The following is a 12704-nucleotide window of genomic DNA, read 5'->3' as shown; positions in this document are numbered from 1 at the left end:
AGAAGAGGGGGCTGAGAGGGAGGAAGAGAGATATCTGTAGATCTGCTTCCACCGCTCATCAAGTCCCCCCCCCAGCAAATGGGGTGTGGGGGTTTGAACCTGTGTCCTTGTACATGGTAACATGTGAACTCAACCAGGTGCAACCCACCCAGCACCGTTAAGTTTTCTAAATGCCAGTGCTTCAGCTAAGCTAAGTTGAGTTAACTGAAGGCGTGATCTCACCAATACCCACTGTCCATTGAACACCTGCTCTAGGCCAAACACTGTGCTTGCCACTTAATGTATATTATTCACACCTTTGAGTTGGGATTGCAAAAGAGGAACAGAATTCTCCTGGGATCAAATCAAGTAATTTTCAAGATGAGCATAAAAGCCAAAAGGGAAAGCTTGAAACTACATGCAGAAACAGTCCTTTCCCATTTAAAGTTCTCAACTGATTCTAGCTAAGGCCTTGCGGATTTCTCAGTGGTATTAAAAAAAATTTTTGTAAACATGTATTTTTTTAGTATTTTTTAATATTTATTTTATTTATTTATTCCCTTTTGTTGCCCTTGTTGTTTTATTGTTGTAGTTATTATTGTTGTTGTCGTTGTTGGATAGGACAGAGAGAAATGGAGAGAGGAGGGGAAGACAGAGAGGAGGAGAGAAAGATAGACACCTGCAGACCTGCTTCACCACCTGTGAAGTGACTCCCCTGCAGGTGCGGAGCCGGGGTTCGAACCGGGATCCTTATGCCAGTCCTTGTGCTTTGCGCCACCTGCGCTTAACCCGCTGCGCTACAGCCCGACTCCCTGTAAACATGTATTACACTCCAATATTGGAATTTCATTTTGTTGCATTAAACACCACCTTATTCCCATGTTTTTTTCAAAATATATGCACATATTCCAATAGATCGATCACACCGTGTCTAAATTTCACTTTGTGTTTTCCCTTTCTGTCACTATTTTTTTTAATTGCACCTACAAATGAGATCATCTGTACTTATCCTTTTTAGTAATCCATTAACCCCTCCCCCATAAAGAAAGGAAAGGAAGAGAGAGACAGAGAGAGGCAGAGAGAGAGAGAGAGAGAGTAGTTCCGCAGACCATTCCTTAATGCAAACAGGTTTAGTCAGGAAAAGTAAGCTAATAATTCATTCTAGGTCAAGAGAAGCTAGATAACTAAATGTCACAAGTTACTTCAAGTTAAGTCATCCATCAGGAAAAAAAAAAAAGAGAGAGGGGCCAGGTGGTGGTGCACCTGTTTGAGCACACACATTACAATACGCAAGGACCCAGGTTCAAGCCCCCAGTCCCCACCTGCAGGGGGGAAAGCTTCACAAGTGGTGAAGCAGGGCTACAGGTCTCTCTCTCTCTCTCTCTTTCTCTCTCCCTCCGTCCCTCCCTCTATACTCCCTTATGCCTCTCAATTCCTGGCTGTTTCTACCCAATACATAAATAAAGACAATTAAGGAAAAGAATGCTTATCCATGATACTGGGTAACTGGGATAAGCCTGACTATAAAATATAGTATATCTACTACATTTCTTGAACTTGATCAACACATTGTGATTATATAAGAGAATATCCTTGTTAACCAAAGTCACATGTTAAAATATTTATAGGTGATATAAATATTTATATTTCCTTATTTCCAATAAGGAAATATAGCTATGATAAAAAATATAACAAACAGCAACATGTCTGTACAAAGAGACAAAGCAAATGTGGTCCACATTTAAAATGAGTTATAGGCATTCACTGTACTGTTCTTATAACTATTCTGTACATTTGCTATGCTTCCAAACTGAAAAGGGGAGAAGATCAAAGCTTATTAGAACCTCCCTTTTCTCTTTGCTGAGATCTAATCCCACCCTCCAGCCTTCTTCTGCCACAAGAGAACCTCATTGCTGAAGCCACCTAACTTCCTTCTCAGGTATATTTCTAAAATCCTAACACCTAAATAAGATGTATAGGCACTTTCTACTGTCTTTTTAAAAAGGAGGATGTTAGTTTGTTGTATTGCTCTCACTCTATATACATGACTAGACTTTTCTTTTTTGGTTGACTTTATAACTGCTGAACAAAAAGGCTTATATCCTTTGAGAATCTTTGGCTACCCTGATTGCTGGCAAAAGGAGGTTGGCATTGTTTGAGAATTTGCAGGGTTCACTGAATGAATGTTTCTTCTCTCAAGCCGTCATTTGCTCATGTTGTGTTTTATTCCTGCCTGCTCCCCAGAAATAAAGGGCAACCCCCACCTGCTGATCAAGTACCACAGTGGCTTCTTCATTGACGGGAAGTTCCTGTGCTGTGAACAGAGCTGCAAAGCTGCCCCTGGATGTACTCTCTGGGAAGCATGTAATGTGGCCCACCCCTTATATTGGGCTGGGGTGTGGGTGAACAGTGCCCCCATTAAGCAAACTGCCAGAGGCTAGACCAGTTTGCCAGTTTAGGCAAGCAAGGTGTGCCAGACGGGTTGGCATGCCAGAATTGCAGCCTAGAGGATATTTGAGTCAACCGAGTCTTGTTCACTGAAATAATATTCAACAGAAATAGTAATGTCTGCCATGGTTTGTGCCCTGTCCTGCTCTTTAAATTTTTTTAATAAAATGGAAATATTGACAAGACTATAGGATAGGAGGGGTCCCCAAATCTTCATCTGCAATGTTCTTACCTTCAGGTTCATGGTTAATCAAGAATTTGTTCTGCTTTGTTTTCATTATTTAAGTTTCCTTCTGACATTACTGGGTTTCACTTTTCAGATGCTGATCTGCATACTGCAACCAATGAAGAGAGACCCAGAGCTCCCACCTTCCCAGAGAGGGTGGTAAGTCAACATTTAAACTCTGTTCATAGTCAGGATGTATTAAATAAACCAAGAGTTGTCAGATTCAAGGCTAGAAAACACGAGCTACATTCAGTCTGCCACTAAAAAGTGGATGCAAGTAGAGGGAAGCTCTTAAGCTGGCATCCTATATAACAGGCAGCTGTTATTACCTGGATAACTCACTGGAGCTCATACCTGTCTCCTACTGCTCTGTGGCTGCCATGTGAGTTTCCTGATGAAGGAGTGGGATTCCAGAAGACACAAGCAGAAAACCACATGACTCTTTCCCTCCACTATCCATTCCAAGTCACTCAGTGGGCAGTCTTTCTGAGAGAGACTAGACTCAGATCCCTAGTTACTGAGGCTCAGGAGAAAAGCCTTGAGTAGTCCCACTCAGTTTCCATCATACAATTTCAAGTGTTTTTCTAAGTTAGAACTTCTCTCCCTGTTTTGGAGGAGGGGTTGTGGAGAGGCTCGGGATTTCTGGTGCTTTAGATGTTGGGCCCCAAAAGGAGCTGTAATGAAAAAGAGAGTCAGGCATAAATGGTCCCATCCTGGCTCTGATGTGTTTTCAGACACTGGTTCTTTATCTCATGGGAGATTTCCATGGATTCCCACTGGGTACAGATCCACATGTCATTTTATGACAGAGGGAAAATCTTGATCCTTGGCTCTGGGTTTCTAGCCCTCAAGGTTTCACTGCTGAGTCAACTCACTCACCTTGAGCAGAATTCCTTTCAAGATGTCTCCCAGCCAACCCTGTTCAAAGGACGGTGTTGGCCTACAGAAAAGCAAACAGAACCTTGATCACCTAAGTTAGTGAGACTGTGGCTCACTCTCCAGTACGGACTGCCTTTTGATTACTTTCTGTTCTGTTTTCTTGGCTTCCTAGCCATAGGTTCCTGCTTTTAGATTCCCCATGCAGGCGGAAAATTCACCTAACATTAAAACCTTAAACCTTGGTAATTGGATTAGTTCCCATGGCTGCCATTACAAAGTTCTACTCACTAGGGAGATTAAAGCAACAGAAATGTAGCCTCTCATTTCTGGAGGTTAGAAGTCTAAAATCAAGGTTTCATCATGACTAAGCTCTTTGGAGGCTCTGTGGGCGAGGCTTTGTTTGCCTCACCCAGCATCTGTAGGTCCAAAGCCTTCTTTGCTTGTGGCCTTACGGCTCCAATTTCTGCTTCAGTCTTTCAATGGCCTTTTCTGTGTTCTCTTCTCTTATAAGGGCACAGGCCATTGGATTTATGGCCCATACTAATCCAGCATGATTTGCTGTCCATCCTTAACTAATCACAACTACAAAGATCCTTTTTCCAAACAAGGCCACAGGCTAAGGTTCCAGGTGGACATGCATTTAGAGCCACTATTTAAGGTTCCACAACAATGGATTTCCCTTTGTTGTTCATGTTGGTGTACAAAATTTTATGGCTTTAACTTAAATAGAGTGAAATAAGTGTATGTGAATGTGTGTTTTTGGTTGTTAGTTGCCAGTATACGCATCTGTGCTCCACTGTCATATATGAAAATATCTTTTCCTCCAAAGCTGAAGATTCCTCGACCAGTTCCTATTCTCAGAATGGATGAACCATCTTCAAGTACCACCCTAGCCCAGTATGATGGTGACTCGGGAACAAAGTATGGCTCTCAGCCCAATGTCAACTTGCGCTATGTCCCTAGAGAAGATTGCCCTGACTGGTGGCAAATAAGAAAACTGAAAAGGTAAACTCTGGTTTCAAGCATGTAGAGCAAATATGCCCCATTGCCTTGACACTCAGCCTGGAAGCTGTTCACACCAACCTTAGCTGACACAGAACTGTCCTCTCTGAAAATGCCCAGAGCTTGAGCCGGAAGTCTAGGACAGCAGTGACTCCAGAGGGACCAAGGAGTGTGGGTTTTCTATTTTGATGATTCATGATTTCCATCTACACATCTAAGCAATAGTAGAACATTTCATTCCCTTCTCTTTCTCTTCCCTCTTTCCCTCAATCTTCCCACATCCCCAGAACACCCAGTATTGAAAATATACCTTTTCTATGAGTACTTGGAGTGGAGTTACTTCTGGAATGGCCATTGGTGTTACAAGTGGCAAGTAGTTTTTCAAACAAGGCATGGCTTGCCTTCTCAGGATGTACACTGTCACCCGTTCCCACCTGATTTGTCTTCTCGCATCTTTAAGCCAAAAGGTGCTTCCTAAAGCCAGATTGGAAGTTACTTGACAGGTAGTGTGGCAACGGCTTCTATCTCTGGGGTCTGATGCCAAACTGTCCCCACTCCTGATGCTCAGTAGATACTGAGTTGCAAGATGCTGACAGAAAGGGTCTCGTGCCTTTCTTAGATACTGCCTCAGACCCCTGCCCATGACCTAATGCCTAGCTGTCAGCATGCATCCAGGGTACCGATGGTGGCCTGTCTCCACACTGACTGCACACTCATCATGGCTCTCTTTTCTCTTTTGTCCTCTTTCTCTTATATTCTCTCCATCCTCATCATTTTCAATTAAGCAAATGCCTCACAGTATCAATGATACAGCCACAGGGCCACATGGAACTTGGAGAAATTGTATTGGAGAAAGTGTATTCTCATTACTGTTTTCAGTCTAACAACAAGTCATGGGGGTCTTTCTTTGCACAGGGGAGCTGGGATGCAGGTGTGTTCACTTGTACATGTGCTGGGGGGGGTATGCCAGTATCTGCAGCATGTATGTGCCAGTGTTCTCATGGAAGGAGATCAATAAGCCCTGGTCCAAGTAGAGTGGATGGCATGTCACCTTAGTGCCTGTTCTAAACCTTGTGCGAGGTCCAGGGACTTACAGAGGAGAGGGCAAGGAAAGTTGACCAGTTTTCAAATAAATAGTCACCATTAAGGAATAGGCTTAACCTAAAGCTAGCGATCCATGGATCACCTGATCCTCTATGTTGCTATTTTGCTCATCGTTTCTTTTGTATTGATTTATATCTTTTTAAATATTTCAATAACATACACTTCATCTTGATGACCATGTTTCTTGCCATCCTCTTAGATTTTGCACCCAAGATTTAGTTCCAGCCTGCATTTTTTTTTCCCTAGGACCTGCCAGAAAGTTAGTTACAAAGAAAGGATCGATTATTCACTTCATAGTAGGAACAGCATTGCATATGTGACAGTTGCCAAAAGGTCTTCATGGAGCTTGAATTTGAGAAAGGCAGCCATGATGCTCAGACCATATGAGTACATAATAGTGGTGTTTGTCATTCACATTACTTTCACCCGAGCTGCTCTAGAATAAATTGTCCTCTTATTAAAGCATTTAAGCATTGCAGAAGATTTGGTGCACATCCCAGCACAGTATCTCCTGTGCACAAGCTTCCGGATATGTAGAAATCTCCCAAAGCAGCATCTCATCCACTTGTTCCTGATGACTCTTTATTAGCACTTCTCTTTTGTTTAGGGACATTGGCAAACTACTATTTCTGATTGGAGTCCTCGCAAAGACCAAAATGTGAGAATCACTCGTTAGCTTAAACTTCCAAACATCTCATTAAATGTGTGGGATCAAAATGTTAAACACAACTAAAAACATAGCTAAGTCAAATTACTGTTGTGATCTAGCATTTATAAATAAACATCCATTTATGAAACTCGTTTTCTTTTCTTGTAGCAGTGAAGATTTTGCATGCATGGAGCAATGGGAAAGAAATGTAAATCACAGTCCCTTGAAGATTTCATGGTAAGTCAAATTCAGATATCTTTTTAATTAATTATTTATTTATTCGCTACCAGGGTTATTGCTGGAGCTGTGAACCCACTGCTCCTGGTGGCCATTTTTCCTCCTCTCTCTCTCTCTCTCTCTCTCTCTCCCTCCCCCCTCCCTCTCTCTCTCTGCCTCCCTCTCTCTCTCTCTCTCTTTCTTTCTTTCTATTTTATTGGTTAGGACAGAGAGAAATTGAGAGGGGATAGGAAAATAGAGAGGGAGAAAGACAGACACCTGAAGACCTGCTTCACAGCTCATGAAGTGTCCCCCCTGCAGGTGGGGAGTGGGGGCTCAAACCCGGGTCCCTGCTCATGGCAATATGTGCACTTAAACAGATGCACCACCACCCGGCCCTCCGGATATTCTTTCATATCCAAGATTTGCTTCCACTTGTAGGAAAACTAACCTAACTGTAATAAGTATGCAACTAGGCTTTATGCTTAAGGTAATATTATAAAAACCCTCAGGGCATTTGCCTCTCTGCATCCTTAGGTTCATTTGACTCAATGACATGTAGGTTTCAGTTTTACACACTTGATTTTTCCAAGCCATCATCCATGATCTACAGTGGTATTAGCAAGAACATTACTATAGCTCATTCAAATATCTCTAGAGGGAAAACAAACAAACAAACAAACAAAAACCTAGGGTTGAATAACTGGTCTCCAAGAATAATTCTATACACAATCCTAAAATATTTTAAACTACAACCTCAGATGGGGTGCAGTGGATAAGGAACTGGACTCTAAAGCATGAGTCCCAGGTTTGAACCTGCTATTGCATGCACCGAGAAGATACTCTGCTTCTTCCCCCCCCCCACTAATATTTTTTTTTCTGAACAACATATACTCCTTCTACTCTTTTTTAAAAAACTGTATTTATTTATTTATTGGGAGATAAATGATTTACAGCACAGTTGTTGGCACATGGGTACAATTTCACATTTTTCCATGATGGGTGTCTTCAAAACACTTGCACCTCCAACTTAAATATTTTTCCATCATCGTATCTGTCCGAACCTAAAAGCCCCGCTCTTCTCCTCCAGAACCCTTTGCTTTGGTGCAATATACCAAATCAGTCTAAGTTTTACTTTGTGCTTCCCCATTTCTGTTCTTGTTTCGTAAGTTCTGCACATGAGTGAAATCATCCCATATTCATCCTTCTCTTTCTGTCTTGTCTCACTTGGCATGATTCCTTCAAGCTCCATCCAAGATGAGGTGAAGAAGGTAACTTCATCATTTTTAATAGCTGAGTAGTATTCCACTGTGTATACAGACCACAACTTTCTTAGCCACTCATCTGTTGTTGGACACCTAGGTTGCTTCATGTTTGGGCTAATATAAATTTTGCTGCTATGAACATAGGTGTACACAGATCTCTTTGGAAGAATGTGTTTGGTTCCTTAGGAAAGGAGTTGCTGGATCTTAGGGTAAGTTCATTTCTAGCTTATTGAGAGTTGCTCTCTCCAACTGACATCTCCACCAGCAGTGTAAAAGGGTTCCTTTACCCCGATAACCTCTCCAATATTTGTTGTTACTGTTCTTTCTGACGTATGGCATTCTCACAGGAGTGAAGTGGTATCTCATTGTTGTCTTTATTTGCATTTCGCTGATAGTCAGTGACTTTGAGCATTTTTTCATATGTCTGTTGGCCTTTTGTATCTCTTCTTTGGTGAATATTCTTTCCATATACTCTCTCCACTTTTGGGTGGGGCTATTGCTTGTTTGTTCTGTTGTTGTTACTGTTGTCGCTGAGCTTGGTGAGCTCTTTATATATTTTAGTTGTCAGCCATCTGTCTGATGTATGGCATAAAAAGATTTTTTTCCCATTCCATAAAGAGTCACTTTACTTGGGTGGTGTTTTTTTGTTTGTTTTTTGCCATACAGAAGCTTTTCAATTTGATGTAATTCCACTGGTTTATTTTATTTTTTGCTTTGTTTTCCTTGTGAATGGACTTAAGTCATTGAAGACAGTTTAAAAACTTACATCAAAAAGAGTTCTGGGTAGGGGATTGAATAGCATAATGGTTATATAAAAGATTTTTGTGCCTGAAGCTCTGAAGTGCCAAGGCCAATCCACAGCACCACCATAAACTAGAGCAGTGCTCTAGTAAAAAGGACAGAACAGAGCAGGAAAGGGAAGGAAAAAAAAACAACAACCAGAATTCTGCCAGTGTTTTCCTCTAAATATTGGATGGTTTCTGGTATAACATCCGAATCCATGATCCATTTGCAGTTGACTTTTGTGTGTGAGTGAAGTGGTTCAGTTTCATCCTCCTGTACATTTCAACCCAGTTTTCCCAACTCTCTCCATTTAATGCTTTGCCCGCCCCCCCCCCCATCAAAAATTAGATGTCTATATGCGTGGGGACTAATAAATGTTTTTTTGTTTGTTTTTGTTTTAAACTTTAGGGCCAGCAGGATAGCTCATTAGGATAGTGGGCGTGTTTTGTCATACAAACAATTCAGGTGTGAAGCCAGCCCCTGACTCACTAGAGAAAGCTTCAGTGTTATGGTAGCTTCCTCTGTGTCTCTTTCTTTCTTTCTGAAAAAAGTTGACTCAGAGTAGTGAAACCCCTGTGCTGACAAAATATTTTAAACTTTATACTCCAACTACTCATGAAGATATCTTCATGTCTCCATGACGCCATTCTGCTGAGTCAAAGAAGTCCACATTCCTAGGGACCTTCTGTATCAAAGAGCCATGGGACTGGGCATGTTCAATCTTTTTTTAATTTTTTTTATTTTAATGAACCTTGTCTTTCTTTTTAAAAAATATATTTATTATTTTTTTGTTTATTGGATAGAGACAGACAGAAATTGAGAGGGGAGGGGGTAGGAGAGAGAGAGAGAGAGAGAGAGAGAGGGAGAGAGAGAGACCTGCAACACTGCTTCACCACTTCCAAAGCCTTCCCCCTGCAGGTGGGGACTGGGGGCTCATACCCAGGTCCCTGCATATTGCAACATGTGTGCTCAACCAGGTGCGCCAGCACCCAGCCCAATGTTCAACCTTTTAAAAGGCCACTACTTTCTTTTCTTTCTTCCTTTCTTCTTTCTTTCTTTCTTTCTTTCTTTCTTTCTTTCTTTCTTTCCTTCTTTCTTTCTTTTTTCTTCCTTCCTTCCTTCCTTTCTCTCTCTCCCTTCCTTCCTTCCTTCCTTCCTTCCTTCCTTCCTCCTTTCTCTTTCTCCCTTCCTTCTTCCTCCTTTCTCTCTCTCTCTTTCCCTTCTTTTTTTTTCTTTCCAGAACTCAATTCAGCTCTGGCTTATGATGGCGCCAGAGTTTTAATCTAGGACCCAGGAGCCTCAGGCATGAATATTGTGTTATGATAGGCACCATCGATCTGGCCTTAAGGTTGTAAATTTCAAAAATTAAAATACTTTGCAACAGAGATGACTCATTGAGCAAAGTGCATGCCTTACCTCATGTGAGGCTCTGGGTTTTATACCCAGCACCACAGGGAAGTACCATGGACAGTATCATGGGAGATCCACAAATGGTTATGCAGTGCTATGGTGTCTCTCTTCCCTTTCTGTCTCTTCTGTTTTCTCTTCATTCTCTCTCTCCTTCTCTCTTTCCCTACTTCCCTCCCTCCAAAATGTATATATTGAATCAAAATTAATTGGGTCATTGAGATCGCTCAGTGGTATTGTCCACATTGGAGGCCCCAGGTTCACTCCTGCACCACAACAGAAACAACAACAGCAACAAAAACACTTTGCCACATAAAACCACAAGAAAAACAAGACAGTGTCCTGTTTTGTGTTTTTTATATTTATTTATTCCCTTTTGTTGCCCTTCCTTGTTGTTTTATTGTTGTAGTTATTATTGTTGTCTGTCTTCATTGTTGGATAGGACAGAAATGGAGAGAGGAGGGGAAGACAGAGAAGGGGAGAGAAAGAGAGACACCTGCAGACCTGCTTCACCGCCTGTGAAGCGACTCCTCTGCAGGTGGGGAGCCAGGGGATCCTTACGGCTATTTGGTGTTTTTTAACCAATTTTTGTGTTTTACATCGATTCCATCTTTGTACATAAGTAAGTATGCCAGGAATTCCTGGGAAATTTGAGCTGTTGTGTCACTGCGGAAATCTGGTCTATTTGCTTGGGCCTCGTCCCAGTTGGGGTATTATGGCTATGACCCCACTGCTGCCCTGCTAGCTACCTCTGCCTCCAAATTAGTCCTTAGAACTAGCCCAGGTGAATCTATCAGGTCATGAGGTACACATATTTAATATTGTGAAGTATTTTCAAACCCCTGCATGGATTTACATACATATTTATAATAAAAATATTTATTTATTACTAGATAGTGACAGAGAGAAATTGAGAGGGGAGGGGAAATAGAGAATGAGAAACAGAGAGACACTTGCAGCCTTGCTTCACCACTCACGAAGCTTTCCCCTGAAGGTGGGGATAAGGGGTTTGGACCTGATTTTTTGTGCACTGCAGAGTGTGTGTGTGTGTGTGTGTGTGTGTGTGTGTGTGTGTGTGTGTGTGCATGTGTGTGTGTGCTTAACCAGGTGTGCCACATATTTACATATTTATTTATAATTTTGCTTTTAGAAAATATTTTTCTCACCAAACCAAGAGCTCCACTTATAAGTGGCTCTCTCCTCACATTACTAATGTCAACCCCAGTGCAAAAAGGAAAATTTAACAGTCTAATTTTCACTGGTGTGCCTAAAAGCACCTGTGAATTGATCTTGCAATGTTAGTTGGTTCCTCTTTCTCTCTCTCTCTCTCTCTCCCTTCCACCCTCTATCCTTCCCTGTCCCTCCTTTTTTGTATTTATGTTGTTTCCTTTCATTTTAAGGGGCTTCCCTGAGTCAAATTCATCTGAAGAAGAGGAAAACTTGGATGACTATGAGTAAGTGTTAAAAGTCTGCTGTGTTCCTCTAAAATTAGACCTCACTGTTTTTAGTCTACTTATGTCCAAAAGTATTAAAAACAGGTGACTCAGACATTCCCAGGAAACCAACTTTGCATGAGCAAATGCATGTGATAGACTGGACCTTTTATCTGGAATTCGAGCAACAGTGAGAACATTTCTCCTTAACCTGGATGATTGGAATTCACTGCATATCCACTGGATTTGTTATATAGCTACTGCGTCCTTCACTTCAGCATGCGTTAATTCTGATGATTATTTCTTCTCTAATGGTCTCCAATCTGGGTGATGTCTGAAGGCACTTATTAGCACTGAGCACAGTGTTTGAAATTATTAGTGATGCAGTAATTGTACAAGCTGTACAAGCAAGGTAGCACAACTGAGGTCAGTAACATTTGTGGGTTATTATTTAACATCTAAATATCCAAATTGGGATATGAGAGAGAGAGAGACAGAGACAGAGAGACAGAGAGAGGACACTACTAAACATTGCACACAGACATCAGGCATATAAACCAGACTTTGGGTCAAATGAAATGTGTGATCACCCCAACAAACTGAGACAGGTTGATCTAAGTGGCCACTATGCACTATGGCCCTTTCTAAAACCTAAGATTTTTGTCATTCTACAGACAAGGTCAAATAATTATCCCCTGGGTTTTAAAGATTGCCATTAAGGAAGGAGAGGTGGAAGTATATTAGGGCATCTCAGATACCTCTGACATGTAATGATCAATCCACTTGGACTCTAGCATTTTACCTATTTCCAGTAGTGCTCTGCACACTGCTGTTACTGATTTATTGTCTATAACTGCAATGACACATTCCCCATAATACATGCCACTGTTTCCACTTTCCTACTGCCTCTAACTCAGACTGGACCTTGGCATACCTGCCTCAGGAGGAAGACTCACGGTCTGCCTATTCAAACCCTTTCCAGTCTGCTTTCTTCCCCACCTTCTAGCTCTGTTGTTGCCTTTCCTTCTTTCCCAATGTCCATCCTCAGAAAGGCACCTGATGAAATCATTCAAACTAGGACAAGAGAGACTTCTAAAGGTCATCATGAGCAGTATGCAGAGATGACTGCACCTTCCAAGATAATGAGGGCTCAAACCAATGGGAGAGAAGTCGATAAGGCGATTTTCTTGATGCGCTCTGGCTTGGAAACCTCTGACTGAAGCCAACACTTTACATTACAGATTAAAAAGTAGAATGAGGAGTGACACAATTAAAAAGTATTGATTCTAAAATATGGGATTCTTTCCTATTGC

The 12704-nt window shown here is 41.6% G+C and overlaps 1 protein-coding gene across 1 annotated transcript in view; it reads left to right on the top strand.

Annotated features, from left to right (window-relative positions):
• The window catches only part of BMX (BMX non-receptor tyrosine kinase), a 50947-nt gene that overhangs the window by 16402 nt on the left and 21841 nt on the right, over positions 1-12704 (top strand). The window contains exons 5-9 of the mRNA XM_060183014.1: positions 2224-2343; positions 2748-2812; positions 4362-4537; positions 6456-6524; positions 11359-11412. Coding sequence (XP_060038997.1) covers positions 2224-2343; positions 2748-2812; positions 4362-4537; positions 6456-6524; positions 11359-11412 — 484 coding nt within the window. The remainder of the gene's footprint in view (positions 1-2223; positions 2344-2747; positions 2813-4361; positions 4538-6455; positions 6525-11358; positions 11413-12704) is intronic.

Source organism: Erinaceus europaeus, chromosome X, assembly GCF_950295315.1.
Source record: "Erinaceus europaeus chromosome X, mEriEur2.1, whole genome shotgun sequence".
Lineage (NCBI taxonomy): Eukaryota > Metazoa > Chordata > Mammalia > Eulipotyphla > Erinaceidae > Erinaceus > Erinaceus europaeus.
Note: the sequence above shows the minus strand (reverse complement) of the source record. Positions and strands in the feature narration are given on the sequence as shown.